Source organism: Schistocerca piceifrons, chromosome X (assembly GCF_021461385.2).
Source record: "Schistocerca piceifrons isolate TAMUIC-IGC-003096 chromosome X, iqSchPice1.1, whole genome shotgun sequence".
In the NCBI taxonomy this organism is placed as follows: Eukaryota; Metazoa; Arthropoda; class Insecta; order Orthoptera; family Acrididae; genus Schistocerca; species Schistocerca piceifrons.
The window spans coordinates 117057867-117075557 of NC_060149.1; the positions used below are offsets into that span (position 1 = coordinate 117057867).

Here is a 17691-nt window from a genome sequence, read left to right on the forward strand (position 1 = left end):
AGCAGTTTCCCATGTGTGCATTACAAATTAGTTGTTCAGTGCTCTTTTCAGTAGCTTTGAAGCAGAACAACATGAATACACTAAGAAATTATGTATAAATAATTAAAAATGGCCGTAACTCCTAGCTTTGAGTTTTATGCAACCTGTCGGAAAACTTTCACAGAGATGCTCACATGGGAATGTCCTCTTCATATGTGGGACCTCTCCTCCCTGAAGAAGTTGGGCTCTTAAAGTTGGAATAACATGTGAACAAATCATTTGAGTTTGTTAGAAACAAAATAGCATTTCATCTTCCAAGCAAAGGGCTTTCCAATTCAACTGGTGAAAACAAACTGCAAAATATTATCCTGATTTCAGAAAAGGGTATCATGCTTGTCTTCCCTCCTTGAACTGGAATAGTTTTTATAAATGTCTCACTTAATATTCATTTTGAGAATGTGTTAAGTTGTTATGATGGATCTGTATCTGTCACAAGTCACCAAAAATATCATGGAAAACTCAGATATCTTTGGCTATGCAGCCACTTAATGTTCTTGATAACTGTCGATATTTTGACAGGTGAACACCCCATTACTTTCAGGGCAAAAATGAAATGAGAGTTCACTGTACAAGGTAGCTTAAAACATCTGTGGGTGGGGTATGTCAACTAGATACAAAAGAAGTTGTATGCAGGAGGACAACACACTGTGAACAACTACTACCACCACACAATCATACAACCAGCATTGGCATAACTGACAGTGAAATACTAATTAAAAACATGACCAGAGGGAGAGCAGGATTCCATGGAATATTCAGGTAAAAACATCTGTCTAATTAGAAGGCCATTTGCTAATTGAATCTCAACAACTTCTTTACTAACATAATCCCAGTAACTGAATCTTTGTGTTATTATATTCCATCAGATAACTTTTATCAAGGTAATGTTCTACAATTGCAAATTTGCTTTGTTGTTTTAAGCATGTGTGATGCTTATGCTCTATGCATCATTTCTCCGCAGTCCTCACGGTCTGACCAATGTATGGCATACCACAACTATACAGGATATGGTGGACACTCACCTAACAAAAACCAATATCATAATTTACAGTCCTTAAAGAGGCTCTAATCTTGCATGGTGTTAAAAAAACACACTTCACACATGTTTCTTCAGTATATGATCAATCCTGTTAAAAATATGAGCTGAGTAAGGCAAGAAAGCTGTATACTTACATGCCATATGGTTATTCCCATCACTCACTTTATACAAGGTTGGTTGATAGTGCGACATGCATCTGATTGGTCTTTCACAATACCCATTCTGATGAAAGGTAATTTCAAGGTGGACTAACTCAGCTGACAAACTTTCAGTGACAGAGTCGACATGCACCCTATGAATGATGTGTAAGTGAAATTTTTGATATTTGGTCCTATGGCACTGAGAATTTGCATAGCTTTTTAGAAGAACATCTCAGTACTTTATAAACAATTATTAACTTCACTATAGAACATGAGAAAGATTGTTTCTTTGGTTTCTCTCGTGTGCTGATCAAGACAAAGGAGTATGAGACATTGAAACATGGCATTTATAGAAAACAAAAGTCACACTGACTTGTATTTTTGGGCTACTACAGTTCAATTCTTTTATCTTGGCGGCTCGCGCATGCCCGCCCAGACGCGGGAGACTGCTGCGTTGCCAGATGCACACGACGCACGCGCCAATAGAAGCAGCGCCATGGTATAGCTAGTTCGCAAGCTTACGTTTAGAGGAGAGCACGCAGTTCATGAAGCAAAGCCACCACGGCCGCATTAACCCTTTCGGTGTTACAAAGACGTGCTCCCTGCATTCCGCGCTGTGCGCGATTTTGTCACTGCACTGCTCGCCTGTGCAGACACATGGTGTTCCCACTGCTTTGACACACTTATCATTCGATTCCACAAAAACTATTTGGCCCAAAAATTAGATTTTTACATGTCTTCTTGACTGATACCTTCCACCCATAAATGACTTAATTTTGTTTTGATGTTCAACGCAGTTATTATGCAGCATTAAATATAGTAAACCATTGCACAAAATTTTGAAGAGTTTGCAGAGGTAGAAGTCCATAGTGTATATTTCGGTATGGTCGATTTTAGTTGCCACAATGTTGAGAATGAAATGTGGACAAGATACCTAAATTTCATATAAAATTTACTGTATAACAATATCTCATTTAAGTTTTTTGTGAAATCGAATGATGAGTTTGTCAAAGCAGTGGGAACACCATGTGTCTGCACAGGCGAGCAGTGCAGTGATGACAAAATCGCGCACAGTGCGGAATGCGGGGAGCACATGCCTGCAGCAGTGAAAGTGTTAATGAAGAGACAAAGCACTAGAAATTTCAAAAAATTGCATTCAAACGAATATAATTCATGAAGTAAGGCACTTCGATATTGTTTTTAAATAATTAAAATATTAAGCACCGCACAAGGTTTGAACTCTGAACCTTTCGCGTAGAAGCCCAACACCTTAACGATTCCGCTAACGCAGATCGTCCACGTACGGAACGCAGTGAGCACTCTAACACGTCACGCAAAATACTGACAAACACTTTTGGTATGACTATGAATTACTCACGCTTCGTCGAAGTACAATAGGAAATAAACAATTACCGCTCTTCTTTAGTGCGGAAAAGCGGTTCGTGAGATTGATACAAACACCTTTCCTTGCTATCGCCTGAATTAGGAGTCTTATTGCTTGTTTGGTTTAATTAATTAATAGAATATGAAGCAATTGGTATAAAGAACGCTTTTTCCAAACTTTCTATAAAAGAAAGTCTGCTATCAAGACATTGCTTTTGTTCTATTACTTTATTCATGACTGAACGTTTCTAAAATTGAAGACACTCGTCCATGCTATGCACTGCAGTCGAGATCTGGCAACATCATTCTCTGTTCATTGGCTGACTGTGTTTTGTGACGTCAGATGCGCAGAACGAACCTAAACTCGGCCGCCAACATAAATGACGCGCACTTTAGTTCTTTTATTCTATTTTTTTATTTACACGTCAAGTTCCGTACAACCAAAATTGAGGAGCAAATCTCCAAGGTCATGGAACATGTCAGTACATGAAATTACAACATAAAAGTAATAACAGATAAAAATAAGATATTTGTTGTTGTTGTGGTCTTCAGTCCTGAGACTGGTTTGATGCAGCTCTCCATGCTACTCTATCCTGTGCAAGCTTTTTCATCTCCCAGTACCTACTGCAACCTACATCCTTCTGAATCTGCTTAGTGTATTCGTCTCTTGGTCTCCCTCTACGATTTTTACCCTCCACGCTCCCCTCCAATACTAAATTGGTGATCCCTTGATGCCTCAGAACATGTCCTACCAACCGATCCCTTCTTCTGGTCAGGTTGTGCCACAAACTTCTCTTCTCCCCAATCCTATTCAATACTTCCTCATTAGTTATGTGATCTACCCATCTAATCTTCAGCATTCTTCTGTAGCACCACATTTCGAAAGCTTCTATTCTCTTCTTGTCCAAACTATTTATCGTCCATGTTTCACTTCCATACATGGCTACACTCCATACGAATACTTTCAGAAATGACTTCCTGACACTTAAATCAATACTGGATGTTAACAAATTTCTCTTCTTCAGAAACGCTTTCCTTGCCATTGCCAGCCTACATTTTATATCCTCTCTACTTCAACCATCATCAGTTATTTTGCTCCCCAAATAGCAAAACTCCTTTACTACTTTAAGTGCCTCATTTCCTAATCTAATTCCCTCAGCATCACCCGACTTAATTAGACTACATTCCATTATCCTTGTTTTGCTTTTGTTGATGTTCATCTTATATCCTCCTTTCAAGACACTGTCCATTCCATTCAACTGCTCTTGCAAGTCCTTTGCTGTCTCTGACAGAATTACAATGTCATCGGCGAACCTCAAAGTTTTTATTTCTTCTCCATGAATTTTAATACCTACTCCGAATTTTTCTTTTGTTTCCTTTACTGCTTGCTCAATATACAGATTGAACAACATCGGAGAGAGGCTACAACCCTGTCTTACTCCCTTCCCAACCACTGCTTCCCTTTCATGTCCCTCGACTCTTATAACTGCCATCTGGTTTCTGTACAAAGATATTTATGAACCCAAAAAAGTCAAGCCACAGGTTTAAGTAAATACAATCAACAACATAACATAATAATCAGTTTAATTTTCCAAGGAACTCCTCAATAGAATGGAAGGAGTGACCCATGAGGAATCTCTTCAGCTTTGATTTGAAAGCGTGTGGATTACTGCTAAGATTTTTGAATTCTTGTGGTAGCTTATTAAAAATGGATGCAGTAGTATACTACACACTTTTTTGCAAAAGAGTTAAGGAAGTCCCACCCAAATGCATGTTGGATATCTTCTGAGTATTAACTGAGTGAAAGGTACTTATTCTTGGGAATAAGCTGATATTGTTAACAAGAAACAACAGTAAAGAATATATATAGTGAGAGGCCAATGTCAAATACCAAGTCTAGTGAAAAGGGGTTGACAAAAGGTTCGTGAACTTACACCACTTATTGCCCGAACCGCCTGTTTCTGAGCCAAAAATATCCTTTTAGAATGGGAAGTTACCAAAACATATAATACCATACAAAATAAGCAAATGAAAATATGCAAAGTAGAATAATTTTCATGTCGAATGATCAGTTACTTCAAATTCCATTCGAATAGTAAAAATGGCAGCATTAAGTCTTTCAACAAGATCCTGAATGTGGGCTTTCCAAGACAGCTTACTATCTATCGGAAAACCTAGAAATTTAAACTGTTCAGTTTCACTAATCATATGCCCATTCTGTGGAATTAAAGTGTTGGGTTTTGCTGAATTGTGTGCTAGACACTGTAAAAACTGAGTCTTACTGTGATTTAGTGTTAGTTTATTTTCAACAAGCCATGAACTTACGTCATGAGATGCACTATTTGAAACTGAGCCAATGTTGCACACAACATCCTTTACTACCAAGCTAGTGTAATCAGCAAACAGAAATATTTTAAAATTACCCGTAATACTAGAGGGCATATCATTTATATAAATAAGGAACAGGAGTGGCCCCAACGCTGATCCCTGGGGTAAACCCCCCCCCCCCCTCTCTCCATTTGACAGTATCCCACTCAGACCCCACATTACAGCCATTCTCAACACTGCGAATAATGAACTTTTGCTGTCTGTTGTTAAAGTAATAGGTGAACCAATTGTGAGCTACTCCCCATATTCCGTAATGGTCCAACTTCTGGAGCAATATTTTGCGATCAACGCAATCAAACGCCTTAGTTAAATCAAAAAATATGCCAAGTGTTCAAAACCTTTTGTCTAACCCATCCAGTACCTCACAGAGAAAAGAGAATATAGCATTTTCAGTTGTTAAATGACTTCTAAAGCCAAACTGCAGATTTGATAGCAAATTATGTGACATGAAATGATCAATATCCTCACATACACAGCCTTTTCAATAACTTTAGCAAACACTGATGGCATTGAAATAGGTCTAAAATTGTTTAATTTATCCCTTTCTCCCTTTTTATAAAGTGGCTTTACTAGTGAGTACTTTAATCATTCAGGAAACTGATCATTCCTAAAGGAAAAATTACAAATATGGCTAAGTACAGGGCTCACATGTGCAGCAGAGTACTTTAATATTTTGCTAGGCACTCCATCATATCATTGAGAGTCCTTAGTCTTCAGAGATTCAATTACTGACTCAGTCTCCCCCTTGTCTGTGTCACAGAGGAGTATTTCAGACATCATTCTAGGAAAGGCATTTGCCAAGAGAGTTATATGATTCCCTGTAGAAACTAAATTTTTATTTAGTTCACCAGCAATGCTCAGAAAATGATTCTTAAATACTGTACATATATCTCATCTATCAGTAACAGAAATGTTTTTACTACGAACTGACTTTATATTGTCGACCTTGTGCTGCTGACCAGACACTTTCTTCACAACTGACCATATGGTTTTAATTTTATCCTGTGAATTAGCTATTCTATTTACATACCACATACTCTTTGTCTTCCTAATAACATTTTTAAGCACTTTACAATACTGTTTGTAATGGGCTACTGTAGCTTGATTGTGACTACCTCTAACATTTGGATATAATTCCTGCTTTGTTCTACATGATATCCTTATCCCACCAGTCAGCCACCTTTTTACTGCTAGTACCCCATTTAGAATGTTCTAATGGAAAGCAACTCTCACACAGCATGAGAAATGTGTTAAGGAAAGCATTATATTTATCATCTATGTTATCGGCACTATAAGCATCCTGCCACTCTTGTTCCTTAACAAGGTTTAAAAAGCTCTCTATTGCCGTTGGATTAGCTTTCCTACAGTTTGTAGTTATATGTGTCACGTTTGAGTACAAAAGCCTATTAGTGTTAAAATTTGTGCATTATGGTCTGAAAGGCCATTCACCCTTTTACTAACAGAATGCCCATCTAGTAAAGAATGAATAAAAATTTTGTCTATGGCTGTGCTACTGTTCCCCTGAACCCTAGCTGGAAAAAACACTGTCTGCATCAGATCATATGAGTTTAGGAAATCTACCAACATCCTTTTCCTTGCATAATTGTATACAAAATTAATATTGAAGTCGCCACATGTAACTAATTTCTGGCACTTCCTATAAAGTGAATCAAGACCCCTCTCTAGCTTGAGCACAGATGCTCTGAAATCAGAATTAGGGGACCTAGAAACAAAAACAATTAGAAGATTACTTTCACTAAAGTCAACCACCTCTGCACAACATTTAAATATCTGTTCAGTGCTGTGCCATGATATGTATATGGACTCAAACGGAACACTGTTTTTTACGTACATGGCCACTCCCCCACTCCGCAAGAAACTCCTTGAAAAACAACCAGCCAATCTGTATCCTGGTAAAGGAAGCCTCTGAATTGTCAAATTATTTAAGTCATGCTCTGATATACCAATAACTTCAGAGTCAACCTCTATAGGCAGTTCACCAACTTGATCTCTAATACCTTTCATATTTTGACAAAATATGCTAATTCCTTCTCTATTTGGAAACATGACATCCTCTGAAGGTGATTCCTTAGTTAGAGGGGCTTCCTTTAAGCTGGTATACCTATCAGCTGACTTCAATTTAAAAAAGGTGCAGCTCCAACACCTACTACTACAGGAATTTTTCCATGAACAATCCCACCACCATTCACTATACTGTCACCTATAACCTTTGCCACCCTCCTCTTCCCATACCTATTGTGGTATAAGCCATGCCTAGTGAAACCTGATCTACTGATAGACTCAGCTGGCACCACTTCAATGTGACGCATGCCCTCGTGTCATCAGTGCCTTCTCCAGATCCATGTTACCACGCCTAACAGCCGCATTAATATGAGGCCAATCATGATGCTGAAACACCACCAACATCATATTCGCCATCCCTATGAAGACTATTCCCTGTTCCACCCGCTACTGACAGCATAACTCACCTACGCTGTCAGTCATCTGAGCCAACCCTGCACTAGGCTACACAATGCTGATGACCTGGTACTCACTCCACAACACTTCCTGCAACTCCTGGACCACACCTCTACCATGTGAACTACCTAGCAGCAGAACCTTCTTCTTTCTGTTAGACTTTGCAACTGACTTAGGCCTCCTAACTGCTGAGGACTGCTGCATGTTACCTACACCTACAAGAGGCTCCTGTCCACTCAGCTCTGACAGCTGGTCATATCTATTGCATATATGCAAAGTACAATTGTTTGAATACCTCTTCTTCCTAGCTGTCTTCTTGCAAACTGCCAGTTCCTATTCCACAGCATCCTTCACCCTCCTCAACCAAACCACACCTGAAGGGCACAGATCTTACACTCCTGCTCCTCTATCAACTTATTTCCACTATAGATTCTGCGTTTCTAGGAGTGGATCTCACTAGAGTGCCCACTGGCTCCCCACTTCATTCCCTCCAATGAAAATACTTTGAACAGATCCCACACTGTAACCCACTAATCACAAACCTACAACAGAGCCCACACTTCTCATCCACGGCAAAATTTTACAGTTACTGAAAAAAACTAAATGTCTACATTACCTAAGTTCAGTTACACCAGTAGAACTATCTACAGAACTAATAGTAGGGGTCTCAAAATTCTCTCTCTACTAAGAAAGTGATAACTTTTATTAATACTATTAAACCACAACTAATACCAATACCAATAAAACTTTACAAAATTTATTAGCTAAAGCCAAAAATTCAAGCGGCCACTGAAACACTCAACAAATTTAAAACAGTGAATGAAAATTTTACTGAAACATTTCACTAGAAACAACAAGAAACAACAGCTGAAAACAACTGTACGAAATTTACTAAAACACTTCAACACACAGAAAACTCAAAAAAAAAAAGCAGCAAGTGACTGTTTCTGAAAGCTTTTTAAATCTGTCAGGAAGAGAGAAGGGGATTATCTAGACCAGGCGTGGTCAAAAATTCCGCTCACAAGCTGTGCCCCAGCACAAGTGCCACACTTGCCCCGCTGCCACACTATGCTGTCTGACTGCAAGGAGACAGAGGGACTACATACAACTTGGTTTTACATTTCACATTCCTCAACAACATAGATAAAAAACATAACAAATTTGCAGTATTATTTAATTATTTTTGACATGCTGAAGATATAATTTCTTTTTGATACAAAGTGTTGGCATACTGACAGACACAGACAATTTGACAGATTTTCTCTCTTAGGTTGGCACATAATTGCAACTTATTTAGTTTCATTATTGGAAATATATATATATATAAATATGTCTGCTTGTGTCTGTATATGTGTGGATGGATATGTGTGTGTGTGCGCGAGTGTATACCCGTCCTTTTTTCCCCCTAAGGTAAGTCTTTCCGCTCCCGGGATTGGAATGACTCCTTACCCTCTCCCTTAAAACCCACATCCTTTCATCTTTCCCTCTCCTTCCCTCTTTCCTGATGAGGCAACAGTTTGTTGCGAAAGCTTGAATTTTGTGTGTATGTTTGTCTTTGTTTGTGTGTCTATCGACCTGCCAGCGCTTTCGTTTGGTAAGTCACATCATCTTTGCCCACATATGTTAATTTAAATATTGTAGCACTTTTGCAACCTCATTATGGAGGCACAGAAACTCTAACTCAGGAAAGCAATGTTAATGTTAAAGGTATTTGTCTTTAAAACAGGAATTACCTTGCAAATCAAATAGCTACATCTGCACATGCACGGGGGTGTTTTCAACTGAAACAGCTAAGCGTCACAAAAATAGCTTTAAAACATATGTAAAATTGGCAGTGCCCTGAAAACATTGAGGAAACTATCCTTGTAATTCTTTCAAGGCCACAATGAATGTTTCAAACCTCACATTTTCTTTAACATCAGTGAGCTTAGGGGACTGAACTGTCTTTGTCAGAATGTGTCTCTTTTACAACGTGATTTTCTTTTTGAATGCATTCCGATCAAATCAAGAAGAAGTTATCTTCCATTGTCTTATTGTTGGCAGTGTACAGTCAAGTCCACTTAAAATGCAAAGCCCGCAATCTGTTCTGGATGTTCAATTTTCGTTCCTGCACTCCCTTTTCCTTCATAAATTCAACAATAGCAAGTTTTAAATCAAAAAATCATTCGAGGCATTCTCCTTGAATTAACCAATGTATTTTGAAGTGATATATGAAGTCTCCACACTCTTCATTCAGTTTCATTGAAAACTGTTGCAACTGACAATGGAAAATGCGTGCAACTTCAGAAATTTTACTGTTCATGCCACCAATTTCTTCACTTGCTCCTTGGCTACAAATTTAACACAAAGTACTTCTTGATGTACAGAACAATGAATCCTGTCTATCAATCATTGCAATTTTCTGCTCTCACATAGTCAACTAAATCTTTAGATTCTTTCTGCATGGCTTTGTAATGTCGCTTCGAGCTAATATGCAGTACCTGTTGCTCATTCAAGTTGAGAATTCTCATCCCTCTCTTCTGTCATTACCATTCATTTTTAAAGGATTGTGATGACAGATCTATGACTGGCCCTTTTTGTGCAAACAGCCACTGGACCTATTAACATCCTCCACCCTATGAACAAATGACGAAGGGTAAACAGCGCTGATGCCACAATCCTGCTGAACTGAGGTGAGTTATGTTAACCAAAAAATGCCACACTGGAATGCTAAATGGAATGTCACACTGTTTGAGTATTTCTGAGAAGGACTGAGGAAAGCCGAGTGACAGGTTGGGACTTGGCCTGCACATGTGAAGTTTGACACACCATGGCCAGCCCTGATCTAGATGGAATGGACTGTGCTCATTTGGGTAACCAGCAATATCTATGTTTCCTTGATGGCTGACAATAACATTTTTCTTAAATGAACTAAATAATAGTAACCTTGTCACAAACATGCTTAACTATGAAACAAGAAATAATAATTCAATGAAATTATCATTAAAAATGCAGAATAAATAATTGTGTGGCTAGTATTGCTACTTTTACTTTCATGGCTTCAATATAATAGTTGGAGTGAGGTCTGTCTTTTTAGTTAATATGATTTTCTATCTCACATATGTTATGGATACATAAAAAAAATTAGTTTCGGATAAGAAACTGGAGATGAGATCTCTTTCTGTATAACACAGAGAAAATTTTGGGTATAAATGGTAGTGAAGACAAATTATATCTTCGTATTTTTTTCATTGACATAATCCCATCTAATAGATTTGGCAAATGCACAGTATTTAAATTTGCTACCAAATACCCTTTGTGTTGCCACAGTTGTCAGTTATTTGAAGGAAAGAAATTGTGCGTGCCACATGTCTGTGAATAGTGTAAACTTTGTTTTGTGTGCTATTGTATTTTAAGCATTTGTGTATCATATTGTCTGAAGAGGATATTGGGGACAAGACCAGCATTTGCCTAAATGACCAAGGGAACCACCTAAAACCACACTTAGGCTGCCTAGTGCACCGACCACTGTTGTTAATCCACCACGCATATTCCATCTGGGTCTGGCTCACCTTTGTGTCTCACAAGCAGAAGGGTTATGCTACACAGCAACAAATTATATCAGTGTTTGAGGACAAATTACATCAAAGATTAATGCTAAAGACAACAACTCACACAGTTAAAACACATCTTACCTCCATCTGCTATATTGTACACTGAAAGGATGTCCACATCCCTGGGATCATCATTCCAGCCATCATCATCTTCATCATTTGCATATATGAACTCTAGTACTCTCTTTGGTTCACACAATGTCGGCTTCATACACAGTCTTCTCAAATTCTGTAGAAGATTGTCTTTGTTAATCTGTGTTTCAGATCTCTTCTTCTTACTTTTATACATCTTTTTTGCATCAGCTTTAAATATTTTATTTTCATTTGTCTTGAACTCCAAAGCTGGGTTATTTTTTGGTCTGATTAATGGAGTATAATCCTTGTTGACTGAAGTAGTTTCTTTCTTTGTGATTTCTGTTACAGCTATATTTTTTGTATCAGTGGTGGTGTCACCTTTATTTTTATCAAGACTCATTTTATTTTTCTTCACTTTACATCCACGTTCAGGTTTATTGTTAATCACAGCACTAGCATCCTTTTCTGCACTACTTCTCGGGAAAGTTTTCTGTTTCCTACTCAATTTATAGCACATGCTGTCACTTGCAGAAATCTTAACATATTTCTTTTCACATCCATCCTGAACTAATTTTATTTTTGGGTAGGGAACATAACCATGTCTCCTTGCATAAATCACAATCTCTTTGCATGTCCAGGATTTTTCAGATGAATCACACCCAAACAGTACATTTTTTATCATCTTCGATCGGTAATACTGAAAACGTAAGAAAATACCAATATTAAGCACCAGAACAGAAATTTATATATTTTAAAATCTTGGAAATCAACTGACACTTATTTTTAAAAGAGTTTTTTTACAGTCAATAAATATTCTATGTTTAAAGGAAAAATTATTTCTGTTTATAACAGAATATTTGTTTGGTACGAAAACCCTACATAATTATTGTTTGCAGAATTCCATGACTGATATAATATTTTTTTTCTTTTCTTCAATTAGACATGTTTAGTCATACAATTACCAGTTTCAACTGCAATCAACAGTCTTAATCAGATCCATTGTTACAACATAATAAGTCTCGTAACACTGATATGTGTGTGTTGTTATACTCAACTGTGTACGTGTTAGTGTCAGGGAGCTCCTTGTGCTGCAACACAATGTGTGCACAGCCTGACAATAAAGGTAAGTACTCGGAAGACATGGTTGGATGTCAATGTAACTTCAAATTAGTATTGTTACCTCACCTGATATGGTATATAAGGGGTGAGAACAACGTTAGATGTTGAGTGATCGCTGTTAAAGGCATGGATATGCCGTGTATTCACGAGAGAGACTGTGTCATCAGCATCTAACAGAGTTTTGAAGGGTCCCTCATTGTTGGGGTCTCCATTTGGCCTGCTAGTCAATTTGTGCAATATCCAGAATTGTGGGGCATTCCAGTGTGACAATGGACCCTTGCTGGACCACATGGGAATGTGAGGCAGACATACTCATCATCAAGGTTCCGGTTGGCTACATCTGACCACCACAACGCAGAACTGCCGCACTGTGTGCCAAGCTTATCATAACCCTTTTACATCTGCGTCTACCATTCAAGAACAAGTCATGGACTCATTGCAACATTCTGTGCTATCCCGCACCATTGGTCAGAAGGTAGCAGCAACCGAACTAGAGATTTACTGTACCATGAGTAGGAAGCTGTTAACATCACAACATAAATGGGTACTTCTGGAGTGGTGCTATGACCATTAAGCACGAACTGCTGATGAATGGCATCACATTGTGTTCAACAGTGAATCGCAATTCGAGCTAACCCAGATGACCATCATCTGTGAGTATGGCTGCAACCTGGCCACAGCTCCCATTCTTCCAACACTTTTGGAGAGGTACAGTGGTGTTACTCCCGGTGACATGGTGTGAGCAGCAGTCATGTATGGTTCAGGTCACAGCTGGCAGCAATTGAGAGAACTCACATTGCACAACAATATGTCATGGACTTCCTGTGTCATCTTGTGTTACCTCAGTATCATGGTGCCATTTTTCAACAGGACAGTGCGTGTCCACTAATGTGTCACTTTGAACTGTCTGAATGATGTTGAGATACTCCCATGGCCAGCAAGATTCCCAGATCTGTTGACGTTAGAGTGTGAGAGACCAATTTGGATGTCAACTCTGTATAGTGCCTGTATCCAGTATATCAAGATCCAGTTACAACAGCTGTAGGCCAGCTTGCCTGTGGAGAGGATACAATGGTTTTATGACACCCTTCCAAACCAAATCAGTGCATGCACCCAGGACAGAGGTGGTGCCATGTCACAATGCTTAAGTGGGCCCATATTGGTAACTTCTTTGTAAATCTGACTTTATTTTGTTATCACTGAAATAATGTCACATACCCTCTCACCCCATGAAGTTTCACTTCAAACCTCCTCCCCTTCTGGGTGCTTCACTCTTTTTCAGGCAGTGTAGATGACTGTTGATTACAGTTGAAAGAGAAAACTGTATGAATAAAACCTGTGATTATGTGAAGTTCAATACAAGAAAAAAGAATACATAAATTTTTTTTATCAATTTAGTTGCTACCTTTTCCACAACAAAGACTCACATTTTCATATATTACAGCAGCAAGTAGTTGATACTGTAGTCTGAGTATCATATGCAATGTTAAGGAACAGTTCCCAGAATGAGATTTTCACACTGCAGTGGAGTGTGCGCTGATATGAAACTTCCTGGCAGATTAAAACTGTGTGCCCGACCGAGACTCGAACTCGGGACCTTTGCCTTTCGCGGGCAAGCGCTCTACCATCTGAGCTACCGAAGCACGACTCACGACCGGTACTCACAACTTTACTTCTGCCAGTACCTCGTCTCCTACCTTCCAAACTTTACAGAAGCTCTCCTGCGAACCTCGCAGAACTACCACTCCTGAAAGAAAGGATATTGCGGAGACATGGCTTAGCCACAGCCTGGGGGATGTTTCCAGAATGAGATTTTCACTCTGCAGCGGAGTGTGCGCTGATATGAAACTTCCTGGCAGATTAAAACTGTGTGCCCGACCAAGACTCGAGCTTGGGACCTTTGCCTTTCGCGGGCAAGCGCTCTACCATCTTAGCTACCGAAGCACGACTCACGACCGGTACTCACAACTTTACTTCTGCCAGTACCTCGTCTCCTACCTTCCAAACTTTACAGAAGCTCTCCTGCGAACCTTGCAGAACTACCACTCCTGAAAGAAAGGATATTGCGGAGACATGGCTTAGCCACAGCCTGGGGGATGTTTCCAGAATGAGATTTTCACTCTGCAGCGGAGTGTGCGCTGATATGAAACTTCCTGGCAGATTAAAACTGTGTGCCCAACCGAGACTCGAACTCGGGACCTTTGCCTTTCGCGGGCAAGTGCTCTACCATCTGAGCTACCGAAGCACGACTCACGACCGGTACTCACAACTTTACTTCTGCCAGTACCTCGTCTCCTACCTTCCAAACTTTACAGAAGCTCTCCTGCGAACCTCGCAGAACTACCACTCCTGAAAGAAAGGATATTGCGGAGACATGGCTTAGCCACAGCCTGGGGGATGTTTCCAGAATGAGATTTTCACTCTGCAGCGGAGTGTGCGCTGATATGAAACTTCCTGGCAGATTAAAACTGTGTGCCCGACCGGAACAGTTATAAAGAAAATTTCATCCTCCTAGAGGAAATAATTTCTCTTATAAGATAAAATGCTGCAATAGCAATTTCTTGATGCAAATGACACATGCCTTATCTTCTACTTGAAGTCATACAATATTTAATACCATGACTGGTACAGTCTCATGTAAATATCGATATAACTTATTTCACTATTGCTATTTCACCCACTTTCACCGGCTGAAACAAAATAAATGTGTATATAACTTACGCACTTCTCTTTTATACCTCTATGATAACTAAGATACACAAATATTTTGCAGCTTAATTCTGTACATACTCATGTACAGTTGTCTAGAGGCAAAAATACACTGTTTCTGAAGAATATTGGTACTTGTAAAGTGTGCTACTAGAAAACATAAACAGAAAATTTGGAAAAAAACAGCAACTACATACTGTTTAGTGCAAATAATAAAATAATGGACATTAGGTTGCATTCTCAATATTACTCACTAATCAGGGTGACCCCAAACTCTAGCTATATGCTTCTGGTTGTCACTTGGGTTACCAAACAGCTACATGAAAAAGTGCTACTATAGTTCTATGAAAGTTCTATGGTCTACATCTACATCTACACTGATACTCCGCAAGCCACCCAACGGTGTGTGGCGGAGGGCACTTTACGTGCCACTGTCATTACCTCCCTTTCCTATTCCAGTCGCGTATGGTTCGCGGGAAGAACGACTGTCTGAAAGCCTCCGTGCGCGCTCTAATCTCTCTAATTTTACATTAGTGATCTCCTCGGGAGGTATAAGTAGGGGGAAGCAATATATTCGATACCTCATCCAGAAACGCACCCTCTCGAAACCTGGCGAGCAAGCTACACCGCGATGCAGAGCGCCTCTCTTGCAGAGTCTGCCACTTGAGTTTATTAAACATCTCCGTAAGGCTATCACGGTTACCAAATAACCCTGTGACGAAACGCGCCGCTCTTCTTTGGATCTTCTCTATCTCCTCCGTCAGACCGATCTGGTACGGATCCCACACTGATGAGCAATACTCAAGTATAGATCGAACGAGTGTTTTGTAAGCCACCTCCTTTGTTGATGGACTACATTTTCTAAGCACTCTCCCAATGAATCTCAACCTGGTACCCGCCTTACCAACAATTAATTTTATATGATCATTCCACTTCAAATCGTTCCGCACGCATACTCCCAGATATTTTACAGAAGTAACTGCTACCAGTGTTTGTTCCGCTATCATATAATCATAAAATAAAGGATCCTTCTTTCTATGTATTCGCAATACATTACATTTGTCTATGTTAAGGGTCAGTTGCCACTCCCCGCACCAAGTGCCTATCCGCTGCAGATCTTCCTGCATTTCGCTACAATTTTCTAATGCTGCAACTTCTCTGTATACTACAGCATCATCCGCGAAAAGCCGCATGGAACTTCCGACACTATCTACTAAGTCATTTATATATATTGTGAAAAGCAATGGTCCCATAACACTCCCCTGTGGCACGCCAGAGGTTACTTTAACGTCTGTAGACGTCTCTCCATTGATAACAACATGCTGTGTTCTGTTTGTTAAAAACTCTTCAATCCAGCCACACAGCTGGTCTGATATTCCGTAGGCTCTTACTTTGTTTATCAGGCGACAGTGCGGAACTGTATCTAACGCCTTCCAGAAGTCAAGAAAAATAGCATCTACCTGGGAGCCTGTATCTAATATTTTCTGGGTCTCATGAACAAATAAGGCGAGTTGGGTCTCACACGATCGCTGTTTCCGGAATCCATGTTGATTCCTACATAGTAGATTCTGGGTTTCCAGAAATGACATGATACGCGAGCAAAAAACATGTTCTAAAATTCTACAAGAGATCGACGTAAGAGATATAGGTCTATAGTTTTGCGCATCTGCTCGACGACCCTTCTTGAAGACTGGGACTATCTGTGCTCTTTTCCAATCATTTGGAACCTTCCGTTCCTCTAGAGACCTGCGGTACACGGCTGTTAGAAGGGGGGCAAGTTCTTTCGCGTACTCTGTGTAGAATCGAATTGGTATCCCGTCAGGTCCAGTGGACTTTCCTCTATTGAGTGATTCCAGTTGCTTTTCTATTCCTTGGACACTTATTTCGATGTCAGCCATTTTTTCGTTTGTGCGAGGATTTAGAGAAGGAACTGCAGTGCGGTCTTCCTCTGTGAAACAGCTTTGGAAAAAGGTGTTTAGTATTTCAGCTTTACGCGTGTCATCCTCTGTTTCAATGCCATCATCATCCCGTAGTGTCTGGATATGCTGTTTCGAGCCACTTACTGATTTAACGTAAGACCAGAACTTCCTAGGATTTTCTGTCAAGTCGGTACATAGAATTTTACTTTCGAATTCAATGAACGCTTCACGCATAGCCCTCCTTACGCTAACTTTGACATCATTTAGCTTCTGTTTGTCTGAGAGGTTTTGGCTGCGTTTAAACTTGGAGTGGAGCTCTCTTTGCTTTCGCAGTAGTTTCCTAACTTTGCTGTTGTACCACGGTGGGTTTTTCCCGTCCCTCACAGTTTTACTCGGCACGTACCTGTCTAAAACGCATTTTACGATTGCCTTGAACTTTTTCCATAAACACTCAACACTGTCAGTGTCAGAACAGAAATTTTCGTTTTGATCTGTTAGGTAGTCTGAAATCTGCCTTCTATTACTCTTGCTAAATAGATAAACCTTCCTCCCTTTTTTTATATTCCTATTAACTTCCATATTCAGGGATGCTGCAACGGCCTTATGATCACTGATTCCCTGTTCTGTACATACAGAGTCAAAAAGTTCGGGTCTGTTTGTTATCAGTAGGTCCAAGATGTTATCTCCACGAGTCGGTTCTCTGTTTAATTGCTCGAGGTAATTTTCGGATAGTGCACTCAGTATAATGTCACTCGATGCTCTGTCTCTACCACCCGTCCTAAACATCTGAGTGTCCCAGTCTATATCTG

At 39.6% G+C, this 17691-nt stretch overlaps 1 protein-coding gene across 2 annotated transcripts in view; it reads right to left on the reverse strand.

Annotated features, from left to right (window-relative positions):
• The window catches only part of LOC124721592, a 125297-nt gene that overhangs the window by 12153 nt on the left and 95453 nt on the right, over positions 1-17691 (reverse strand). For both annotated transcript variants that reach the window (XM_047246643.1, XM_047246642.1), the window contains one exon: positions 11142-11832. In XM_047246643.1, the coding sequence (XP_047102599.1) occupies positions 11142-11832 (691 nt within the window). The remainder of the gene's footprint in view (positions 1-11141; positions 11833-17691) is intronic.